This window comes from Monodelphis domestica, chromosome 6 (assembly GCF_027887165.1).
Source record: "Monodelphis domestica isolate mMonDom1 chromosome 6, mMonDom1.pri, whole genome shotgun sequence".
In the NCBI taxonomy this organism is placed as follows: domain Eukaryota; kingdom Metazoa; phylum Chordata; class Mammalia; order Didelphimorphia; family Didelphidae; genus Monodelphis; species Monodelphis domestica.
Genome location: NC_077232.1, coordinates 128,980,445 through 129,005,275, shown reverse-complemented (window position 1 = coordinate 129,005,275; position 24,831 = coordinate 128,980,445). Strand labels below are relative to the sequence as shown.

General features: G+C 41.3%; 1 protein-coding gene across 13 annotated transcripts in view; it reads left to right on the top strand.

Annotated features, from left to right (window-relative positions):
• Positions 1–24,831, top strand: part of APBB2 (amyloid beta precursor protein binding family B member 2) — a 416,082-nt gene that overhangs the window by 359,541 nt on the left and 31,710 nt on the right. Inside the window, exon 1 of one of the 13 annotated variants that reach the window (XM_007496531.3) lies at positions 6,472–6,668. The exons of 11 other annotated variants lie outside the window; for them this stretch is intronic. Coding sequence is in view for 1 of the 2 variants with exons in the window: in XM_056802566.1 (XP_056658544.1) it covers positions 22,698–22,792 (95 nt within the window). In the remaining variant the exon portion in view is untranslated. Of the gene's footprint in view, positions 1–6,471; positions 6,669–22,554; positions 22,793–24,831 lie in introns of those variants that run through there. One more of the 13 variants, XM_056802566.1, reaches the window with a different exon arrangement.

The following is a 24,831-nucleotide window of genomic DNA, read 5'->3' as shown; positions in this document are numbered from 1 at the left end:
ATCTATAAAATGAGGTAGAGAAGGAAATGGCAAACCACCCAGTATCTTCCCCAAGAAAATTCCAAATGGGGTCATGTTGAGTTGGACATGGCTGAACAATAACAGGACCATTGATAGATAATAAATCGTCAATGTTTAAATAAGTCATCTGGATCCTGATTCTGGAGTCATGAGACAAATGTTTGACTTGATCCAAACTTCCTTTGAGCTAAAGTGGAAAAAGTATTCATAGGATCCAATATGTTGAACTGAAAGGGAAGTCGGGAGCCATCGTGTCCAATGGCTTTGTGTTTGTGTTACAAATGAGCCCTGCAGTCAAAAGGAGCAGAGTCACCGCCTAGATAATCAGTGCCTGAGCCAGGATTGGAAGCCTGGTCCTCCGTCCAGTGTGGCTGGCCAGCGACTTCATAGAATAGCCATTAAGGTTGTTCATTATAAGCTCAAAGGAGTTTTTATGGTTGCATTTTATATCCCTTCTCATTCATATTTGTATATTCAGTGTAGATCACAGTGTTTTTTTTGTTCTGTAATGAGCTAGCAGTGTGAACATTATTTTGTTAAGGCACCGTGACTTCCTTGCTTAATGTTTATACCCATCTAATCAAACAAATTGAAATTGGATTGTAGCTGTTGTACATGCATAAGGAAACATAATGTAGCTGTTATTATCCAGTTAAAATGCAGGTCTGGCTGAGATAAAATTGATTTTTCTAAGCTATTTTGGAGACATTGTATGCTGATTGAATTTTCATTTAGGTTTTCATGGAGGAGGGGAAAGGGCTTTATTTACTTATTTGTTGATGTTGCTACAAACATATTTCACCCTTATTAGAACTTCATATACTTTTATATATTGTTTTTTTTTGTTCATTCATTGGTTCATAATTTACTTGAAATTATCACAAACCTGAAAGCAGTTGACAATTTAGTGGGGAGAGGGATAATAATTAAGTACAATCCTATTATAACATAAGTTGTTTTTATAGCAAAGGCTCCACTAATCCTGTATCTTCAGGGAATAATATTTTTACTGTAACTGAATTTTCCAGATAACTGAGGATTTTTTCTTTCAAGTGCCATTACTCTCATTTTATCCAGTTCTGATAAAAGTCTTTCTAAAATGTATTACATGTTCTACTCCCCTCTTAGATGTCAATTATTTTGCTTTAAGAGGTCACACCATGTGAATCTAATAGCATCTGCCATGTTCCATACCCATAATCCCCCACTTCTGCACACATCCGTGTTTATTTCTTGTCTTTCCTAATGTGGATGAGAGCGCGAGAGGTGTTTTGGGTGGCTGGGCTGTCAAATTTGTAATCATAAGTTCCTGGGACTGTGGCAGCTTCTTAAGGTGTTTCAGAGTTGTAATATCCATTAACACCCAGTTCTCCCACCTGTGACTCTCAGAGGCCACATCTTGGCCTTACTGTCTAGAAAGTCTGTGGCCAAACCAAGGTGAGGGCAGTCAACGGGCTTTAAACCTGTTAAAGATATCTCTCCAAAGCGTGTGAGGACTTCTCTTGGCCAAATGGATGAATGAGAACAATTTGTTCCAAGGGCCATGAAGGCAGCTGAGCATGTAGAGTTTGACCAGGCATCAGACAGAGATGCCACAGTCATTCCCTACATCCTGGGCCATCACCAGTTGTCCTGACTTTTTATCTTGTCTTGCCACTGGACTTCAAGGACTCTGGAAGAAAGAGGAAGGCTGATGGTTTTGTGCTTCATTCATGGGTAAATCAAGTCATTATTCATTGTGGTCTTTGAAACAACAGAAGACAGTCTCTCCATATTTTGGGTAGAATCTCTCCATGAATCTGACTGGTTAAAACATTCATCCTCCGGGGGATGAGTCTCTCTAAACTTGGTTAGACAAGGGCTTGGGCAGTAGACAGTAGACAGTCTGTCACTGGCCTGTCCTGGAAGCCTTTCCAGCTTGATGAAGGACCATTCGGGGCTTGGACATCACTGCCACCATCTTTGCAAACCCAGGGTCACTTCTCTGCTGTGATAAGATGCTGGAAGGATTAACAGAGAATACTGAACATAATTTAATTTTTCCTTGATTTTTAACAGCAGCTGTGCTGAATCATATGATAAGTCTCATAAGCCATTGAAGCATGCAGGTCTGTTTGACCCTGCAATAAGGTCTTCCCTGTCTGAAATTAACTGTACTTTAACTTGGTGCTTTTTATAGTTTCCCCCTCACTGACAGCTGTCACTACTCACTGCTGTCAATGTGCCTGCCTCTGTCAGCCTCATCCTTCTCCCAGTCTGCATTTTCTAAATGTGCTTTTTCCTGGGGAAGGAGATAACCAAGCTCATTGGTTGTTCTTTTCAATTTTGAGTGTGGTTTAAAACAGTTTTATTAATTTTTTCTATTTCACTTCCTTTCTGAAAATATTTGTTCCTGTTTTTCCTATATAGCAAAGCCATCCCTTCTAACAAAGATTTAAGGAAAAAAAAGAGAGAAGCAATTTAGCAAAACCATCATCACCTCACCTGAGTCTGGCAAACCAGTGCACCCCATTCCCAAGCACCCCATTCTGTAGTCCCCAATCTCTGCAAAGGCATGAAGGAGAACAGGATATACCTTTCTTTTTTTTTTCTTTCAGCTATTCTCTAGGGCCAACCTTTTTGGTCATTATATTTACACAGAGCTCATTTTCCTTTTTGTTGTTGTTGTTGACATTGTTGTAATCACTTCAATAGATTGTTTTCCTGATTCTGCCTATTTTCATGCTGCCTCAGTTTCTAGGTCATTCCATATAGCTCTGAATTTTTTATATTCATAATTTCTGGCAATGTTATGTGTGATATTCCTTATTTATGGACCCCTAGTTAGTTCAGCTGTTCATCAGGGAGTGGACATCTGCATTGTTTCCAGCTCTGCAGACACAGGAAGGGCTGCTCTGAGTAGTTTCTGTGTAAGACTTTTCTTTCTGACTTTGACTTCCTTGGGATATGAGCCTGGCAGAAGGATCTCTTAGCCAAAGGATACAGGCAGTTTAGCAACTTTTATTGTAATTCTGAATTGCTTTCTGGGAGTATTTGGACCAGTTCACAATTCCATTCACAATGGACCAGTTGTACATTCCTGTCAACACTGACTCTTTCCATCTTTTGCTATCTGCCGATTTGTTGGATGTGAGTTGTTCTGATTTGCAATTCTTTTTATTTTTAGTAATTTAGAACAAACTTTGATGCAGTTAATAGTTTGCAGTTCTTTTGAAAACCACTCATATGTTGTATCTTATTTTAAACAAAATTCAAGTAAGTTCAGTGGCTATAAATCTGGCCCACATGTAAAGTTCATAAGCTTAAAGCACATGGATTTTTGAGACATCTGCTTTGTCCGGTGGGATATTTTTTATTACTTCTGAGATTTGGATTGTTTTCTAGATAGTTGAGGTCACTTCTGGACAAGTGAGATGTTGCTATATATGGAGAAAAACATCCCATCAATCGATAGTACTCATTCCTATTTGTGGAGCATGGGAAGGATCACCAAAAACTTTGTTCATACCAACCTTTTGAGCTTCCTCACTGATAAAGTTAGAGGATTAGTCAGGATGACCTTTAAAATTCCTTCTTGCTTTAAATCCATGATATTATGAAAGGTAGAGCTATGACTATTACCCCATTTTGCAAATGGGGAAGACAAATCTCAGGAGGGCCAAGCTGGCCAGAATCACCCAGCTAATGAAATGCTGGAGCAAGACTGGGGTCCAGCCAGATCTTTAGACACCAGAGTCAAGGCACTTTCTCTAATACGTTTTGCCAACAACTAATCAAATCATGTTTCTCCTAGCCAGTACAACTGCCCATGCAAAAGCTGCCAATATCACAATTATAAGGTAAGGGTTAGTCACCTCTCACAATACGAGAATTTAAAAGGGAGGTTTAGTATGCCTTCAGCAAGCTTCTGGTGGGTTCAATTTGGCAGAAGTTTCCCATGATCAGAATTCTTCCACTAAAGTCATCTTCTGAAACGTTAGGAATTAAATTGTAATGATTTGACTGAAATATATGAAAATTACAAATAATATGGTAGTCACCAATTTCATAATACTTTAAATTATTGCTCAAAGTCTAAATGACTTTTAATAGCTTTTATTTACAAAAGAAGTGGAAAGTGAAAGTAGAGAAATACAGAAAGGTAGAGTAGACATTAGCCTGTCTATCTAATATTTCTCTAGTGCTTGACTCAGCCAGGACTTGTTGGCCTTCAGCTGGGATTAAACTCTCTCCAGAAGACAGGAAAGGAAAGCCAGCTATTCACTAACCCAAGTTCTCTCTAAGAGGTAGGTCAAGATGATGATTTGAGCTGAAGATGACTCCTGAAGCCAACTTTCTTCTTGAAGCCCACTTCCTTCTTGAAGCTGACTTCCTTCTTGAAACTGACTTCTCTCAGCCCTAGAAATTCAGGGCCTTTTATGGTAGCTTCTTATCCCTTCCCTTCTTCACAGGGGCCAATCACAGTTTCCAAACTGCCTAGACACTGCCCAGGGGGAGCAGTATCTGTGGGATCCACTTCTCACATTCTGGAGGGGTAAATTCTCATCAAAAGGGTTCACAGTTTACTGGCTGATTGAGTTTTTGAGGGTGTGAATTCTCTAAGAGGGTTTCGAGCTCTTCCACCTAGTTCAAGCTTGTGTTGATTCAATAAAAAGGTAGGCAAAGGAGGATTAATCCTGTCTTTCACAATCTAGTGAGGTACTATATAGGGGTACTTAACTCAAAATAGACAAAGGAAATAAAGGATTCCCTTTCATAAGTCTGAAATCAGAATAGACAAAGAGAACAAAAAATTCCCTTTCACAAAACTTCCTCATTGTGCACAAGTCAGACTGGGTTCATGAAGTCTATTCCTATATTGGTTTACTAGCTCAGGCAAATCCTTCTGAGCTCAAAAAGGTCTGGACTCCTATCTTTCCTCTGAGATGAAGAACCTGGCTCCATTTGGACAGGCTCATTTCCAGGATGACCATGGGGAGGCCACAATGGATACTTTTGTTTTGGGACCCAGGAACTCTGTCCAGTTATGGAAAGGTTGTTCTCTCCATAATGATAATAGCTTAAAGATTTGCAAAGTATTCCCCATACTTAATTTCATTTGATCCTCACAACAGCCCTCTGAGATTAGTAGTTTAGGTATCTTTAGACTCTGTGAGCACAGGGAGGCTTAGCTAAGTAACTCACCCAGGGGCACATCCCCTATCTACTACACTGGGTGGCACTGTGTAGAGAGGTACTTGCCTTGTTTAAAGTACAGATACTTGAAATAAGAAACTCTCCCTTTGGCTACCAGTGTCTGCTTTTGTTTCTTCTTTACAAGAAAAACAAAATTCAAATCCTGCTTTGCCAGTTATTCAGAATGGTTCTGTTGGCCTGTAGAAGCTCCCTGGGATTTAGAAATGAACGGTTGAATAGCTAATTCTTGCACAGAAACAAATGAAGAGAGGAGAAAAGAACAAGAAAGGGAAAAGACTCCCTATGAGAAGCAGAGCCCTGGGATTTCCTTTTTAGCCCTCCTGGCCCTGGCTAAGCATTTTAAGTGTTCTCCCTTGGCCAGTTTTGTCACTATAGGCCCTGGGGGGGGAAGGGAGGGGGGAAGGGTGCTGCTCAGCAGCCACATAGAATTGAGGGAGAGGTGTTGGGGAGAGGGGTTGGATTCCCCTGGAAACAAAGGATGCCTTCATGAAAGAATGGGCTTGGCAGACGAGTACAAGATGTGAGATCCAAGCAGAATCCTTTATTTGAAAAATCCCACTCAGTATGAGCCTAAATTTGCTTGTTATTCGAATCTAGTTCATTAGAATTTATTAAATCAGATGGCAGCTAGGTGGCTCAGTGGGTTGAGAGCCAGACCTAGAGACGAGAGATCCCAGGTTCAAATCTGGCCTCGGATATAATGGGACCTGTGTGGTCCCATTGCCTAGCCCTTACTCAGTATTGGCTCTAAGACAGAAGGTAAAGGCTGTTTTGTTTTTTGTTTTTTTAAGAAATTATTAAACTTATTGCAATTCACTTTCAATTGTTTAGCACAAAGATATTCTGATACTGGTTCCCTACCATTTCCTTTGAAGTGGCGGTTGTGTATTTTAGGAACCTGACCCCTCTGGGCTCAACTTTCCAAAAGAGGATACCGCATTTTTGATATGGCTAAAGTGCACATTTTAAGCCTCCCAGAACTCAAAAGGGGGTGCCCGATAGTGTCAAGCATCACAGGAAAATCCACATCATTTTCCTGAACTCTCTAGTCTCCCTGCCTTTCCCCCTCCCAGAACCACGAAAGAGCCAGAGTTCTCCTCTGCCTAACCAAGTACGGCTGAGGAAAACATGCCTCTGGTGGCTCCCAGCTGCGCCCAATCAGCACGGCCCCCCTCTACACTGAGTGGGTAGGGCAGGGCAGGGCGGGAGAACCCCCGGGAGGAGAGCTGGAGCTGACACGGTTTTGTTTAACTTGATACAAAATGAATGAGGCGCTGTTCTCTGGGGGGATTCAGAATGGGTCATCTGAGTCCCTGGAACAGCGGGGAAGCATGAGCATTTGGCATCCTCACCTGCCGGTGCCGCACGCTTCAGAGTGACAGAACTGTGGAGTTAAGCCTTCAGATCTGCTGGGCTTGCTATGCAGTTTCTGCATTTGCTGCAATTAAAAGGTAAGTCTTTTGAAAGAAAAGGCAACCCACCACTTCTGTAGAGTAATCGCCTTTGTCTACTGTGTTTTGCAAGGCAGAGGAAATTAATGGGAAGATCTGGGGGCTGCTGCTAAGCGATGGGAGTTCCTTGTGTGACAAAGGGCGTCTTGGGCTTTTGACACCTTAACTACCTTCAGCAAGGCAGTGCTAGCAGAAGAGTGTGTGTGAGAGAGAGAGACCAAGCGAGAGACAGAGGAAGACGAGAGAGAGAGAGAATGAGAGAGAGAGAGAGAGAGAGAGAGAGAGAGAGGAAAAGAGACAGACAGATAGAGACACAGAGAGAGAGAGAGAGAGAGAGAGAGAGAGAGAGAGAGAGAGAGAGAGAGAGAGAGAGAGAGAGAGAGGAAAAGAGACAGACAGATAGAGACACAGAGAGAGAGAGAGAGAGAGAGAGAGAGAGAGAGAGAGAGAGAGAGAGAGAGAGAGAGGAAAAGAGACAGACAGGCAGAGACACAGAGAGGGAGGGAGAGAGAGAGAGAGAGAGACAGAGACAGAGACAGAGACAGAGACAGAGACAGAGACAGAGAGAGGGAGAGAAAAGAGACAGACAGACAGAGACACAGAGAGAGAGAGAGAGAGAGAGAGAGAGAGAGAGAGAGAGAGAGAGAGAGAGAGAGAGAGAGAGGAAAACAGACAGAGGGAGAGAGAGAACGAGAGTGGGCACCAGCACATGGCAGCTTCTCTGTTTCATCATCTCAAGATACTACTTTTTTAAGTGGTACAAGAATGGCAGAAGTAGTTGGAATCTTCACAGGAGCACTGCTGATAGAAGTATTAATCTTTCCTTCCAATTCTCCAGCTCCCCAGGAAGCTGTGGTTACTGGTTTTATTGTTGATTGATTCAAAATGGGCATTTCAAAGAGCCTTGGGGTATTTTCTTATTATTTATGGTTAGACCTTTGCATCTGGGCAAATAGATACATCGATGGAAATATACCGGAGATGACCGCTGAGGATAAATGTGGGGTTTTTCAGGTACAGGAGTGGGAAAAATGCATTATTTTGGCAATCCATTCTTAAGCTTTGTAATTCTTTTTTTTTTTGTTATGTATTTAGTAATATTAAATGATGTTTGATACAGTTCTATAAAACAATAACCAAGATAAACTATTTGATTTAATTTTATAGTGTTGCTTGTATTTTCAATGTACATGAACCAGTGTAGTTCTTCTAATTGGAAAAGAAACTTCAAGATTTAACCATTGCTTAAAACACTGGATCAGGTCCCCAGGGAACTGCCCCTTTTCTCTCATCTCGGTATCCCTCTACTGATAATTACAACCCGGTGCACACATTGATTCACTAATTGATGTCTAGCCGTGAATCTTCATTACTGCACTGGATGAGAGAAGGCGGAAGAGGCAATCCCATTAATCTTTTCTTTTTATAACTGCAGCTGCACGTTTGGGTGTGATTTGTAACGTGAATGGCGAGTTTCTGCCCGCTTTCCTGATGCCTCTACTCATTTCTGTTTTCTTAGTCCTCCACTATCAAACAGCTTTGATCTTGGATTATTAAAAAAGCAGTTCGTAAGCTTTTCTGTGTTCCTTTTAGTTGCTGTTTTCAGTTAGAAGGAATTCCTGGACACTTCAGTCATTTCCAAAATTTTTATTTAGAAAATTGCTGTAAATGACTGTTTGTGAAGAGTGTCAGAGCATTCACTGGACAGCATAAACAATGAAGCTTTTGTGGTCAAAGTGATTTGTATCAAGAGATTAAATGGAGTCTTTCCATAGAGAAAAGGCCAAATCATGTCATTTATTGGTTGCCTTTGACGAGCACAGAAACGTGCTTGCTCCCCTTTGTATCCTAACCCCTCTGGCTACTCAGAGACCCCCGCCAAGTCTTGTTAGCCACCGGCATGTCTGGAGCAGCCTTAGTCCTCCACTCGAACCCGAATCACATCTCTCCTGTTTACTTGCCATTCCCACAAGTCCCCGACCATGGGGCTGCTCCATCTCCTAATCTCAGTATTGGAGAAGCCCTCAGAGATCCCAGGCAGTCCCTGGGAAGAGCCCCCATTACCGAAACCCCCAGCCTATACCCAGTTTCTACTTTAAAAACCTTCCACAGTGGTGATACCCCTCATTCTCCAGCCTTAGGTGGCTACATTTTAGGCTCGTTCTAAGTTTTTCCTTTGGTCAAGCTGAACTTGGCTTCTCTGTCCGACACCCCTTGTGCCGGGTTCTGACTTTTAGGCCGGGGTACAGCAGGGGAAGGCAGTCTCTCTAGGACAGCTCTTTGGCACGTATTTGAAGATCGCCATCCTATAGGCTCTTAATTTTCTCTTTTCCAAGCTAAAACATGCCTCATTTTGTTTTGTTTTTCAATTTTTTGTTTTCTTTTTGGTGGGAAGGTGGGGAGGGGCGGGGAGCTGATGGTGGGCCTCGGAGAGAGAATCCGCACGGCCACAGACAGCACCCCTAAATCAAAGGGCAGTTCTGTCTATTCTTGGACCATCCTCGTTGTGGGGCTGCTCGCCTCAGTGCCAGTTCTATCCGTTGTTCCCCGTTCTGCCCTTGAAGGCTAAAGAGAATGCGTCTAACTGCCTTTCCATGGGATCGTCCTTCAGGTCCTGCAGCCTTGTCTTAGAGTTAAACGCCCCCAGGTTCCTCTAGTGGGGCTTCCTATGGCATTGGGGTACCGTGAGAAAAGCTGTGTCCAGAGTCAGTGGATCCAGGCTCAAAGCCTGTCCTGAGGGCTTCCTACTGCTCGGGTGACCTGAAGCACCTCCTTCACCTCCCTGGCCTCGCTTCTCTCTTCTGGGGAGTAACAGGGCTCGAGCAGAGGGCCTCTGAAGGCTTTCTCCTCTGCATTCAAGGCCCTTGGCCGTCCCAGAATGTGCTCCACCACATCGGACAGAATGCTCCAAACTGTGAGCCCTCCAGGCTCCTCGCTGCCCCCAGCCCCTTGCTCTGAGAATGTGGCTCAAGACCATTCTGGCCTCATCCGGGAGGGTGCTTATGGTCCTCTTACACCCCCGAGTCTTTTTCAGATGAGCCGCCGTCGAGCCAGGCCTCCCTCACCAAATTCTGGTAAATAAAATGTTTCAATGCCCCCTTGCTTATGAATATCCTTCCCAGAGTCTCGGAAATGCCTTCTTAATTTTAGTACCTTTCTCCTACGACTCTTCCCCCGTTTTATCCTGTGTGTGTCTACCCGGTTAGGGTGGATGCTCCTCGAAGGCAGGGGCAGTCCTTTGCCTTTCTGGACACCTCCAGCATTTAGCACAGTCTCTGGCGCCTAGGAGATCCCTAAAGAAATGCTTGTCGGCCTCCTGGAATTCAGAACTGAACACACTCTTCCAGATATGACCTGCCCAGAACAAAAGACAGCAGAGCCCTAATCTTCCCAGTCCTGTGCCCCATGCTTTGGGGGTTCAATGGTGTCTGACTTTTCATGGCTGCATTCGGGGTTTTCCAATTTTTCCAATTTCCAATTGGAGTTTGCCAATTCCTTCTCCAGGCAAAGGGAGCTTAAGTGATTTGCCCAGGGTCACACACTGAGTGATTGAAGACAGATTTGAATTCCAGTCTTCCTGACTCCAGACCCAGGGCTCTGTCCCCTTAGCCACCTTGTATTACTGCGGCCTAAAATTCCATCAGTCTGTCTGCCATGCCAAACTACAGGCCTTTAAGACTTCCAGGCTTTTTTCCTCATAAATAGGTTTTTAAAAAGTATTTTTAACATGCTTCCTCAGGCCTGTACTCTTGCAGTTAATTTATTTGAACCTAAGAACTTTCTATTTCATTTCTTTAATCAATCTCCTCAATGTATTTTATTAGCTTTGGTCCATCCTTCCAACCCAGGACCCTGGTTGTTTCTCCCTCTTTTGTGTGTCAACAGAGATTGCCATCTATGCCTTCATCTGTGTCACGGATACAAATGCTGAACAGAAGAGAGCCAAAGATAGAATCCTGTGGCGTTCCACCAGATTCCCTCCCCCTTTCCTTCCCCTTCCTTCTCTCCAGGCTGACATTTATCCTTTTCACCACCATTCTCTATACCGTCATCCGGTCTACTTCTCTCCATCTTCTAAGTATAAAATACTTGGTCAGATGCCTATTTGAATACTTGAAAAAAGTATTGAATGTTGAAAAAAGCTACACAAGAAAATTTATTGAGTGCTCCTAAAGTGCTAAACATTGTTCTGGGTAGTTCCAGGGACATAAAAAAAACTAAGACTGCTTCTGTACTTATAAAAGGAAGGTGCTCAAAAAAAGTGGATTTATAAGCTATTTAATAAGAAGTGCTAGACCAGGAATTAACCTGATGTCCAGCTCTCAAACGATATATTTTTAAGTCCTTTCTTTTGACTAAAAGGACTTAAAAATATATAGTTAGAAACTCAGTTCAGCCAGAAGACAGGAAGTATTTTTGTAATGTCTCTGAAATATTTTTGGAGTTTAGAAATTTCAAGCCCGCATAAAGCATGCCACAAAGTAGCAGGTGAGGGGGTAGCACTGATTTGCCTCTCTTGGGCTTCTTTTCCTTAGTTGAAAGTAAAACTTGAGCTTCTTGAGAACAGTTCCTTTTCTGTTTGTTTTTCTGTCCCCAGGATTTAGTTTAATGCCTTGAACATCATAGGCTCTTTTTTTATTGAATTATATTAACTCACATGAATTGAATAATTAAAATACATCCATTAGAATATGTGAGTTTGGCATGAATTTTGTCTGTCATCAATTAAGATTTGCAGGTGTACTTTTTTTAAATTCCAAAACTACCCCCCAAAAATGGCTCTTCTCCCTTAAAACAATATCAACTCCTAGACTATACTATCAATTTCTATATGCGTGAAATTAGATTTGTCATTTTCCACTTGTTAAGATTTTATTTCTGATTCCAATTCCTTTTTTTTCCCTTTTCTATATGCACATTACATTCTTATATTCACCTTAGAGCAGCTTGTTCATTCCAGTGTACCAAAAAGTGAAGCATACCAAGGATGCCACCTCCAGGCAGAAAATTGATTGCATTTGTTTTACTGTGCCAGGGGATAAGGAACAGTCTAACATAGGAGTTGGGTATTTTAGTACAAGATTTCTTCCCAACACTGTCCCTTTATTTACTTGTTTTATTGCTATTAGGAAGAGGCATTTTGGTAGAGCGATAAAGGATGATTTGGGAATCAGAATTGGATTCAAGGTCCGCCTCTGATAGCTGCTGGCTTTTTCCACATAAGTTTCCCTAAGTTACGTGTCTGAATTTATCTCCCTCCCTCCCTCCCTCCTTTCCCTTCCCTTTCCCAGTGCTGGCAGGTGATTCAATCTGGATTGTACATGTATTATCACACAAAACATATTTCCATGTTATTCATTTTTGTAAGTGACTAATCTTATTGAACCAAAATCCCAAAACATATACCCAAATAAACAAGTGAAAGATTGAATGCTTTTATTTGCATTCCAACTCCAAACAGTTCTTTCTCTGGGGGTTTACTGACATTATTTTGAAAGCTTATTTAACTCAGCTTAGGGCCATAGCTAGAATGAAGGAGCATTTTCCCCACTGTGTGGCCATCCCAGTTTAGGTGGCAGAGCCTCACATTTTACAAAAGCACTGGATGTCTTTGAATCTTCACAACAATACTGGGCAGAGAACAGTAAATTCACTCTCTTCATTTCATAGCCGAAGAAGACACCAAGGAACCAAGAGGTGAGATGACTTGCCCAGGGTCCCACAGTAAGCCAAGCCAAGACTCAGATGTCCTGGCTCAAATTCTGATACCCTTTACACTGTGTCTCATTGCACCTCCTCTATTGAATCAATGGAAATGGAAAAATGTAATAGATTCCTGACTTAAATTGTGTGAAATCAGTACTTGCATTGCCCGGTTGGATGACCAATCCTTTGTAATTGCATTTAAATTATTTTCCTTTAAGTACCGCTGTTCCTTAGGATGATGTGAAAACTGTGCTAGACTGTCAGAGTAACATCAAAGATTGTGTGGCAACTTGTTCTTTGATTTAATTGTAATGTCCCTAATATTTCTTTACAACTTTCTTTATTTGCTGGCCGCCATTTTTGAATTGTGTACGCTGTTTTCCTTTTGCCTAGAAAAGATCAAATTATAAGTCCTTTAGTTTTTGTTGCGTCTTCTTCCTTTCACCATTCAGAATTGCTTCATTCTATACTTCCTTTAGGCTTACAAGCTTCAAAATGTTGAAATGCTTTCCTTATTGTTGGGGAACCTTGGTCCTAAAACTTAAGTGTTGAGCGCTTGCAAATGTTGAGAATGTTGGGCTTATAGTGTTGTGTTTTCCTTTCTTAGAAAGACCCATCAGGGTAGCACATTAAAAGTTCTATAACTGGGGTCATAAGCAGATGGGGAGAAACTGAGGTGACTGCACTTGCTAGACTTCTGGAGGCCTTGCCCAGTTCTCTTAGGATATTCATGTATGTGCAAGGATGAATAAATTATGATGACCTAGAAAATTGCAGGGAAACAAGAGCAGCCACAGGACATATGTGCCTTCACTTAGCCTGATTCTGTCATTTCCAGGTTCAGATCTCTTTGCTTGGTTACCTGAAAATGCTCTATTTTCTAGATGTCTAGGTTTCCTTCTTTCTAGTTACAGTTAAGTACTATTGAGTTTTGAAATGGGCTTTATGATATCGAATAGTTTGTGGTTTCCCGACCCAACCAAATCATACTCCAAATTCTCTCCCATGGACTGATCAGCCAGCTCTCTGCAGCCTCAGCTCCCAGGAAGCTCAAGAAGTAGGACTTGGGTGCTCAAAGAGTACTTGAGAGGAAGAAGAGTCATCCGTCATTGTTTGAATTTTTAAGATGTTTAGGTTGTGTCCTAAAAGAAGAAAGGATTTTTTTTTGAGAACTTTTACAGATCAATATGATTTTGTTGGAGGAATTTAGGGATTGTGATGCTAGTCCATACCTGTTAGGACACCAGTAAAGACTATTCTTAAAGCCTACCAATAACGTAAATGGAGCTGAATTTTCATGTCTTTGTTTTTTGTTAAAACAGAACACTTGGAACAAAAAGTAATTTGCTTGGGTTTGGCTACAATCCAAGGGGCTTCAGCTCCATCCACTATCTTTAAACTATCCAGTCATCTTCCAGAAAGCCTGGAAAGAGTCTCAGAAATTGGATTGCAAGAATAGATTAGGCACAAATGTAACATGTGCTTCCCTTCTCCTGAAGTTTTCCTTTTAGTTGTCTGGTTGAAAGCTTATGCCCACAGCATTTAAATTTTCGTGAATTTCTTTAAGATTGTATGGGAAGAGAATGGCTGGAAGAAAGTTAAATTGCTGAGCATGGAGGAGATCAAGTTCTAAGATGTTATAACCCTGACCTTTGGTGTCTGTATTACATGAAGCTTTTTATTTCACAGTCTTACCAACTAGTCTGGTGCATCAGATGTCCAAAGAGGTAAGCAAAAAGCTGATTTCTCAGAGTGGAAGTCAAGAAGATTATCTCAGAAGTCAGTCATATTACTGAGCTGCATACTGAAGAAATTTATAGAGCATTTTCTTGAGGAGGAGAGAAGCTGTTTTTCACTTTGATGAATGTTTTGTAAAAAACATCAACCAAAAGCCCAAGAAAAGTTAATGTTATTTTCCAAAGGAGACAGTGGGGGAGATCTGGATTTGCACTGCTTTCAAATAGACCCTCAAGGGATTAATAATGTTCACTGAGCTCCATTGCTGTCCAGAGAGAGGAAATATGTAGCATTGTTTCAGATCGCATGATAACTAAAAATCATTTTAAAGTGCCAGAGCAAATCTCTTAATGCAGTTGGAGAGAAGAAACATAATCAACTCACATTTATCCAAAATTGAATGTGCTTTCAAGTTTCTGTTATCCTAACCAAATTGAACAGGTGAAAACTCCTTTATTTTCTAGTACTCTGTGTCTACTATAGTACTTAAATGTAGTTTTTTAATGTAGTTTTTCACTCTCTAAAATTGTTTAAGCAAATGGTTGTTTGTTTCAGTCACTAAAGATTTGTAATTTCATATCAAACAGGGAAAGGTATTTAATGATGCTAATATAAAATGAACCACCCTAGCTTGCTTAATATCTTCAAGCAAATACTGGATGTCCACTTTTCAGGCATAGTATAGGATGGATTCTTGGTCACTTACAGGTGGGACTAGAGAACCTCGGAGGTTCCGTTTCATGCAGAGACTCTATGACTTCATTTTTATCTCCAAATCAAAAAATAGGAAGTTTGAGGGAGCAAATATGTGCATTCAGCTCAGGCAAGAAGTTCCTAATCTAATTGAATTTGCTGTACAGAATGGGAAGTAGGGAAATGTTATGAGAAGAAATGGGGACCATGCTGTCAGGAAGTTCAAGATGAGGAAACTCTCCATCAATGCGCTTTTGCAAGTTGGCACCTTTTTGCCAATTATAGTCTTTGAGAGTTGCCTAGAGCACTAAGAGGTTAAATGACTTGCCCACCTATATGTGGCAGAGACAGGATTTGAACCTAGGTCTTCTTGGCTTCAAAGGCCAACTTTGTGTGCCTTACTCTAGTAGTGCCACTGAGTAGGATAATGAAATAGGAAGCCAGACAGAAGATGGGCACATAGAGATAGACATGAGGGCTGGGGGCTGGAGTGGGACATAGCTCTCCTCTTTTGAGATCTCACACCAGGACCTCACAGTGGCAGTGGCAGTTCTTCTGCTTTTCCTTGGATGGGATTTTTTAGGAGAGGATGCCCCAGAGGACTGCTGAGGGCCAGAGGAGTGCATAAGAGCCAGAGCTGGAGAGGGAGGGAAAGAGGGAGAGAACTGCACAGTAAAATTAAAAGATTTTTCTTTTCAATTTGAATTTGTTTCATAATTCTTCATGTAAAGTTGAATTTGTGTGATGCAATTTTATGTAAAATGAGAACTGTCAGTACAAGTTTACTTGGTGTCTCTCGTGTTTTTATCTTCTCTGCTTTCAGGAAGCATACTCTCCCACAGTTCCACAGAGGGCTTAATTTACCCCTTTTACCTTCCTTTTCCTTGTTTAGAAGTGTATACTTACCTACTGAGAACTAAATAAGAAATGTGTGTTTTCTTTCTTCTCTGATAGCCAGAACAACAGCTTTCTAATTTGGCATAATTGAAAGCTGAAACCTCCATAAATTCCATTCCTTTCAAAGACTTTCTATTTCCTGGTAGCTTTGGGATGCCCTTCTCTCCCTCCCAGCTGTCCTGGTTCCTCAGAAAATTCTGTGACAAAATCCTCTGTTTAGAGGTGTACGTTTGTTACCCAGCCACAAATAGCTGCCCCTCTATAGTCAAAAAAGTTGGCTTTAAATCCTTAGTTTCTCAGTGGTTTTTGTTTTCCTTAGAATTTCCGCTGTTTGGGCATGATGTGGCAGCCTGTTCCCTGACACAGTCAAAGGACAGCAGGATATAAAACGTAGGACAGGGATTAGGAAAGTAGACGGTAGCATATCAAGGGTGAGCTATTTGTGCTGTTTCTCTCCTCTCCTCCTCGCGGTCATGTTCTAATACTTCCTTAAAGCACTCATCTCGATGTTTACCTGTCCCTCTTGGACTCTTCTCAGTCGTGGTTATAAGTGATATTTCTATGGGAAAGCTCCAGGAAAAGAAATCTCTCCAAACGGGCATTCTGTGCCTTTTTTTGGTCAGGAGCCCCCTTGGCTCTGGGGAACCCAAGGACCTCTTTCTTCTCAGAACGTTATTAGATACGGAAAATAAAATGCAAAGGATTACAAAGGAAACCAATTATACTGAAATACCTTTACAAAAACTTCTTCTTGAAGTTCATGGATCCCAGGTTGAGAATCCCTAAGCTGGGAAATTTCACGTTTGCCCTTCAGGTAGATACACCTTAGAATGTTCATTTCATGTCGTTTTCATTCTCATCATCACCATTAAAATGTGCACATGCGATCCTGGGCTAAGCTCTGTCTAGACATCAACTTCATCACTGTGGAGCTTCTAAAGCTAAAATAAAAGTAACAAAAAATTCCCTACCGATTAGAGCCATCCCCAAATGGAATGAACCGTCTTTGGGAGCCCTTGGGGTCCCTGTCGCTAGCAGTGGGATTAGTAGGCTAGAAGTCCTCAAGCAGACACTGGGCTAGAGTTCTCCTTGGGGAGCTCATAGGGTCGGACTTCTGAGGTTCCTCTGAACTCTGATAAAAAGTGACAATTCCTGTCAGATGTGGCCAGGCTCCTCGGCACTCCGAGAGGTTGTCACTAAAGAAGTCGGCTGTGATCCAGACCAACATCCACACGCAGAAGTCATCAGTCCATAAAGGGTTGTGCAGACAAAGAACTCGAGATGTTTCTCCTTATGGGCCGCCATAAAAGCAACGCGTTTGGTAGGAGTCACAGAACACGATTAGTGGGGAGCTTGGACGCCCAAGTGGCGTGGAGGGACAGGCCATCTGTGTTCTCTTTGTTCACAGTTGGCTGATGAAGTTCATTATCGTTTGGATGTTTTTATGTGGAATTTCCTACTAATTTGAGTGTATGGTTACAAATGCCAAGCATTTCTCTTCTTTCAGGTAAGGGAGTTGGCTTATTTCAGTGGAAACATTACAAATTATATGTACATTCAGCAAAGCACATGGCTACTAGGAACATACCGATGAGACAATCATGAGTTTTTCAGGCTGGCATAGCATCCATTTCTTCAATTTTTCCTGCTGGATTCTTACAAGAAAAAATAAGCATATGTCTAGCTCTAAATTTAACCTCCTTGAGTCTCAGCATTTGCATGGGCAGGTTTGGGTTGAGGAATTTCTCTGGTAAATATACACGGGGAGCAAATTATGTAAAACAGTTGTGATCCTGATGGCTTTGAATGATTTCTTTGAGTCCCACTTGGAGAAATCTTTATTAATGGCAATTGTTCTCCTGGACACAGAAATCAAGCATCACCTTTAACCAAAAGAGCATCTCCCTGGATAAGTTTGGCATTTAAGAGTATTGGAAGCTTCTTGTTTTACTTTTGTAAGGTTTGCCTTCAGGAAAAGATTTTGCTTATGTATCAGTTATGTTAAATCAGTGAATTTGTGCTCACTCCAATTTAAAATACTCATCAATAGTTTTTTTTTTCTTCCCTAAAAATGAAAGAAACTTGGAAAAAGTTTTCCACGGTATTAGGAAAAGAATCTGTATCAGTTACAAACTCCAAAAAGGCATATAGATGTCTCAGTCATCTTGAATGTAGGTTTGTAGCAATACCAAGATCCTTCCTACTTGCTTTTTTTGTGGCTTCTTTGATAAGAGTGCTGGGTTTGGAGATATTGGCTTTCGGTTCAGATCCTTTCTGCTTGCTTCTGTGACCTTGAGGAAGTCAACATCCCTTCTGGATTGTAGTTTTCCTTCGTTGAAAAGTGAGCAGGTTGGATTAGATGATTTGAGAAGACCCTTTCAACTCACTAACTGGGAGCCCATGATGTCTTGTCACTTCTTTGGTGTTAAGATTATTAGCTGAAAAAACAAAAGGCATTTTTGTGGTATAATAGATCACTTTTTCTTTTTGTTAGTCTTAAGGATTTTCATGATGAACTTTGAAAGAATGCCATCAGGAAACCAAAAGTTTGGCTATATGGTGTTATCTACCCAAGGCTGTGACTGTGAAGAGTCTGGGAACTCTGGAAGTCATGGACTTAAAGGATTGGCAGCATTGGATGAATCGCCAGAAATGATCTAATCCTTTATACTCTTAAAAATTATTGAGGACTCCTCTGTACCCCAGGAACTTTTATGTGGCCAAAGTCTATTGATATTTACTGTGTTTGAAATTTAAATATCTCACTGAGAATAGTTTTGTTTTGTTTTTCCTGAAAAGGGAGTCTTAGACACTGAAAACTGCTGATTTAGTTTCATTACCTTATTTTATACATGAGGAAGCCCAAGAGACTTCAATGACAGGGCCAAAATCTTTCTGCTAATTAATAGCAGGCTAGGCTGGAACCTGGTTCTCTTGATTCCCACCCAGTTCAGTACCTTTTCCAATCTATGGCCCCCTGGGACTGAACCTTAGAGACAAAATAAATCCAGTGTAAAGGTCACAAGCATCATTCATTCCACAAGAATTTACCAAATACCTCTTTACTCTGTGTGCAGGGCACCATGGGTAACAGTTCTCCTCATTGTGCTTAGGTGAAGATCATACTATCTTAAATAGTATTAGCCAAAAGCTTAGTGGATAGTCAGGCCAATCAACACTCTAATCACCTCTACTTTAGCACCAAGAAGAAAATAATGTCATTATTCTGTGGCAGTAGGAGAGGAAGAATTGGAAGCTCTGTTTTTACTTTTTCCTCTCAAGAGAAAATGCAGGACTAAATGAATTTTGTTTTCCTCTGTGTACACTGTAAAGTGCTCGAGAGCAGGGATCAGAAGTTACTTGGCACAGTGTCTTATATATAACAAATAGTCCCTTGATCAATACTTGTTGAATCATCAGTGACTGAATGGTCCAAACCCCTCGGGGTACCTTCAGTTCCATTCTCCAAAACTTTCCTAATGAGGTTTCTAGCCCAGCTCTGATAGCCTGCAAAAGCCTCTCCAGCATACCCTTTAGACCCCAAGGAGGTCTACCATCTGAGAGTCTTAATTTTAACCAGATGTTCTAATGCTCTCTAGCACCTTGAGCTCTTGACTTCATCCCTTCAGGTCATCTTATAATGACTCCTCAACTTGGTCTTGGTTGATAGAAACTACTGGAAATTCCAGATTTAGAGCATGAGGACCTAGGACCCAATTTCTATTCTGCCACTAGTATCTCTGGTACCTTGAATCCATCTCTCTTCATTTCTCTCTGCCTCTGTTTCCTCATCTGTAAAAGGAAATGATTGGCCTGAATAACCACTCATTCAGGGGGTCCATGAACTTAATCTCTCTCTTTTTTTTAATTCTTTTAGGTGTGTTTCAATAGAATTGATTTCCTTTGTAATTCAATATATTTTATTTTGTGCATTTTAAAACTTTCCCAAGGAGTCCATAAGAGACACCAGATTGCCAAAAAGGTCTATCAAACACATGATTTAAAAACCTCTGCTCTGAGATCTCATGTTGACCTTTTCTTCACTCTCCCTCTTCCCCAGCACTTAATCTTTGACCCTGGCTGATGAAAGTGGGTCTACCCCAAAGGCCCTAAGAGAGTGACCATCCAATTGGAGAGACAGTAGACACCCATCCACCCAATGAAGAGATTATTCCATGGGAAATGATCAGAGTACAAAGCATGACTTTTGGAGTTGTGTTAAATTGTGGGGTAGCTGCCAAGTGGCAAATAAGAGGACTATATATAGTACAGTTAGCTAGCTGCAGGAGGTCAAGTAACTCTCCAAGAACTCTCCTGGTAGCTGGTGACAGCTGTTGGGCCATGCCCTTTAAGAACTTAAAAACAAAATCACTTTCATGGTCCTCCTATAGACCACCATCTCTAAACAAGTCACCATCTGTTCAGCTCCAGCCAGGAGGGAGCCCTTCAAGCCATGCAGACAGTACAGAGAGTGGAGAGGATGCCCCAGCCCCATGGACAACATCATTGGAGGGGAATACTCCCAACAGATGTATGTGCTCCCATCCACCAACCTGGCCATACTGTAGAAGATAGGGTGGTGGATTTGAAATCAGAAAGATCTGGGTTTAAATCCTGCTGGATGAGTCTCTTAACGTCACCAGGCTTCAGTTTCCTCACTTGAAAAACATGGCGGGGGCCCAGACTGGGTGGTCTTAAAGGTCCCTACTAGTTCAAATACTATGCTCCTATGAAAATAGTGTTTTCATGAATCTATAATAAACTGGTCATTAAAATAACATGAAAAGACAGTTTGGTGGATCAGTGAAAGAGGTGGATATTATGACATTAGTAACAACAGTAACAGCTCACATTTACATGGAGTTTTTAAAGCATTTTCCTTTTAACCTTGATAGATATTTAGTGTAAATGAATATAAATATATAAGTATAAATATAAATATTTATATGCCCATAATGAGGAAGCTGAGGCTGAGAGCAATTATTTGGCTTGCCCATCATCCCACAGTTAGCAGTCATCAGAGCCTCAGTTCATAATCTGGAATTCTCAACTCTTGTTACCCCTTGAGCTGCCTTTTCCTATAGTCTCTCTTCCCCTAGAGACACAGAGCCAACATGCTTTCCAGTAAATCCCATAGAACAGGGGTCCTTAACAGTTTGGGTGCCATGGTCCCATTTGATAATCTAGTAAAGCTTATGTGCCTTTTCTCAGAATCATATTTTTAAATTCATAAAATCAAATACATAGGATTACAAAGGAAACTATTTTTAATATCATTATCAAGATATTTTTAGAAATAAAAAAGTTCTCAGAAAACAAGTTAAGAACCCCCACCATGACTTCTCTACTAGCAGCAATGCAATGATCCAGGACAATTCTGGGGGACTTATGAGAAAGAATGTATCCACATCCAGAGGAAGAACTGTGGGAGCAGAAACACAGAAGAAAAACAACTGCTTGACCACATGGTCGATGGGGATATGATTGAGATATAGACTCTAAATGTTCACCCTAGTGCAATTATCAATAATATGGAAATGGGTTTTGATCAATGACACATGTAAAACCCAATGGAATTGTGCGTTCACTATTGGGGTGGGGGGGAAGAACATGAATTATGTAACCATGGGAAAATATTCTAAAATAATTAAATAAAATTCAATTTAAAAAAAAAACCCACCATAGAGGAGAACCCATTCAGGGATCTTGCCCAGTCCTTGTGGAATGGTTGAGAAACCCATTTGAAGAACGGCCTTATGGAATTAAGATTATGATGGGCTATCATTAACTTCTGTTTTAAACCATTCTATTTAGAGCTTAACAATCTAGCATGGTAGCCACTAGTGCATACAGTCTCTGAAGTAAAAGTTTGGTGTGGAAGAAAATGACTTTGCCTTTTTCTCATGCTTATTGGTGATTGGCCATCCTCTTAGTTGCTCTCTGTTTAATACATTTATGAAACATACTTTGGATCTCCAGTCTTAGACTTTATTTAATGGCAGACAAGAACAGGATATTGGCTTTATTATAGATTGGCAGGTTAAAAGACTTCCCAGGGTTATGCAGTGTGTCTCTGGTGCAATCCTGGGAATAAAACTCAGTGGAGTGCAGGGAGCTACTGCCCCAACTCCATAACGATTTCTCTTCCTTTCTCATTTTACCTTTCCCCTTTCCCTCTTCCTGTTTCCTTGATCAGTCTGTTTTGTCCCTCTGTTTGCAGTTCTTTCCTCCAAGCCTCATGTCTGTCCTTCTTGTCTCTCCATTACTTTGTCTAACCCTGCCTTGTCTCCAGTCCCCCATTCTGAGAATGTCACCATGGACCCTTTCTTTATCTGTACACAACACCAGCAAAAAGAATGAAAAATAAAGATTCATAAAGGAAGTAACTTGTTTAATGGCTGAAATGGTAACAAAATCCTCTCAGCTGCTGGTGACAGCTAGATGGCACAGTGGAGAGAGCTCTGAGCTAGGAGCCAGGAAGATCTGAATTTAGATCCAGTCTCAGTTGTGTGACCTTACACAATTCTGCACCTACGCAATGACAATAATAACAGGACCTACCTCCCAGGGTTGTGGTGAGGATCAAATGGGAAAATATTTGTGAAGCAATTAGCACAGCATATAATGGGCACTCTATACTATTATTACACTATTATTGTTATTATTAAAACAAAAGGTAACTTTTCATCTCACAAGGTTTTTTAAAATATCAGCTGCCCTTTTTTTGAGGGCAGGGGTAGGGGAGTAAGAAGAATGAAGATGTGTATCTGGTATGGGAATGTTTACTGCAAGACTTTCCCCCTATTTGTCCACGATATTTTAGGCTGGATTACTTTCCCACGTTGGTATGCTGCCTCATAAATTTAGCTGATCTCTCTTGGCTTCGTTGTATGCTGCCCAAAATACACACTTAGGTGTGATTGAGTTCAGCTGAAATAACTCCTGGAAAGGAATATGATGGCGGTAATTAGATGGGTGAGAAAGACTGGGTGGTAAATGCTATTTCATTGTTTGCCAAAATCCTGCCCTCCTGTGAATGCTAACTGCTGTTTTTGCTCTGTTCCATCATGCTGTCCTGGATTCAGAGAGAGGTAAATGATACTCTTTTTTTTCATCCTCAGTGTTTATTTGTCTGGCAATGCTCACTTGCTTTCTCCATAAAGTCATGCCATGATCACAATCATCTTTGTCTTCTCAAAGCAGGACATGGTGGGTTTTCCTCCCAGGCTGTCCTTGTATGTGCCCCATTGTTGACCAGTGTATGGAAAGAAATGCTTTGGAGGGTCTTAATTCTCCACAGTACTTCAGCCTATTTGGCAGCAGTGGACTGAATGATTAAGCATGTAGAGGAACTTGCTAATTCATGCTAATGACTAGGAGGAGGATCCAATTAACAAGTTAGTGAAAAAATGTGGCAGAAATGCTTAGGCAGTGCCCCTTATGGAGCAAAATCTTTCTTGCTTGAAATATTATCATTAACACTTAAGTCATTATACAAGTCATCTGGGATCATCATTTAAAATGAGGAGATCGTGGCAGTACCCTCTGCCCCTGATCCCCTTGTTATCTGCGAGTTCAGTCCATGTAGTATAAGGCAAAGTTTTGGTAAATCTTTCTCTCTAATCTTCCTTCCCCTTCTCCCCTGTCTCCTTCCCTTTTTCCTCCCCTTCTCCCTTTCTCTTTCCCCTTCCTTCCTTCTTCCTCCTCCCCAATTCACTTTTCCTCTCCACCTTCTCCCTTTCCCTTCCTTCCTTTATCCACTTTCTTCTCCCTTTCCCTACTTCTTCCCCTTCCCCCTTCTCCTCTAATTTTTCCCTCTCTCCATTTCTGGTGAAAAGTTTAGTTTTCTTTAAAACTGCAACCATTAAGTCGCTGATATGTTTACACTCAAAGAAATTTTTCATTTGGCATTGACTAGCCAGCCCTTTGGGCTGCATTGTACATTAGTCTCTTTTGTACCATTTAGAATCCTGAGATCTGCAAATTGTTGCAAACTATGCCAATTCTGACTGCCTTTTTTTTTGTACATCTATAAAGTGAACAATGGCTTTTACATTTTTAATATAATAAAACTTTTACAAATTTTATAACCATTCTTAGTTCCCACTAAAAACAGGCATTAGTTTCCTAATCCCTGATTAGACTATTAAACTATTCTAGACTTGTTGAATAAAGCATTCTCTCCCTCCTCCCCTTCCTCTTTCACACTTTCTCCTCTCTCTCTTTACATTTTGCCTCCTCCATATCTCTCTCTCTCTCTCTCTCTCTCTCTCTCTCTCTCTCTCTCTCTCTCTCTCTCTCTCTCTCTCTCTCTCTCTCTCTCTCTCTCTCTCTCTCTCTCTTTCCCCTCCCCCTTCTCTCCCCTTCCTCTTTCTCACTTTCTCCTCTGTCTCTTTACATCTTCCCCCCTCTACCTCTCTCCCTCTATCTCTCTCCCCCTTCCCCCCTCCCTCTTTCTTATTCTATCTCCACCTTTCTCACTTCCCCTTTCTCTCTGTCTCTCAGTGGGGCAGGCAGGGAGAGAAATGAGAAAGATCAGATATATTTCTAAACCTTCCTCTGCTTTGGAGATGATCACACATCAAATCATGAGATTTTTTTTCCCCTGTATGGTTGAAAGAGAGCTGCCTATACAGCACCTATCCAAAACGATAGTCCTTTCCCTGGTGTTATGCTGTATTTCTAGCATCCCTCTGCCCAGCCTCTTTTGCCTTGAATTTTGAGGCTCTGTAGTTCTGACAGGGCTGAAAGGAAGTGTGGGCAGTTCCTGGAAGGGAGGGGAGTATACAAACTTTACTACTTTTTAATCAAATCGTGAAGAATCTGTGACCCGAGAGGTGAAGTGGTGGTTCTCAGTGATTGTCACAGAGCAGTTGTAATACCCCCTTCACGCCCCCAGGAGCAGAGGTTTCAGAAATCAAAGATGACACCCTCTGCTCAGACTTGCTGGTTAGGCTAGCAAGTATACACTGAATGGCTTTGTTTAATTGTTCTAACTAGGGCAAAGTTGGCACTGAATCACCACACTTTCTTCCCTCCCACCTGAGCCTCAAGTATTTCCAAGTGGCAGCATCCTTCATCTTTAATGTACATGTTTCATACACTGAAAATACTTTGATGGGAATTTACG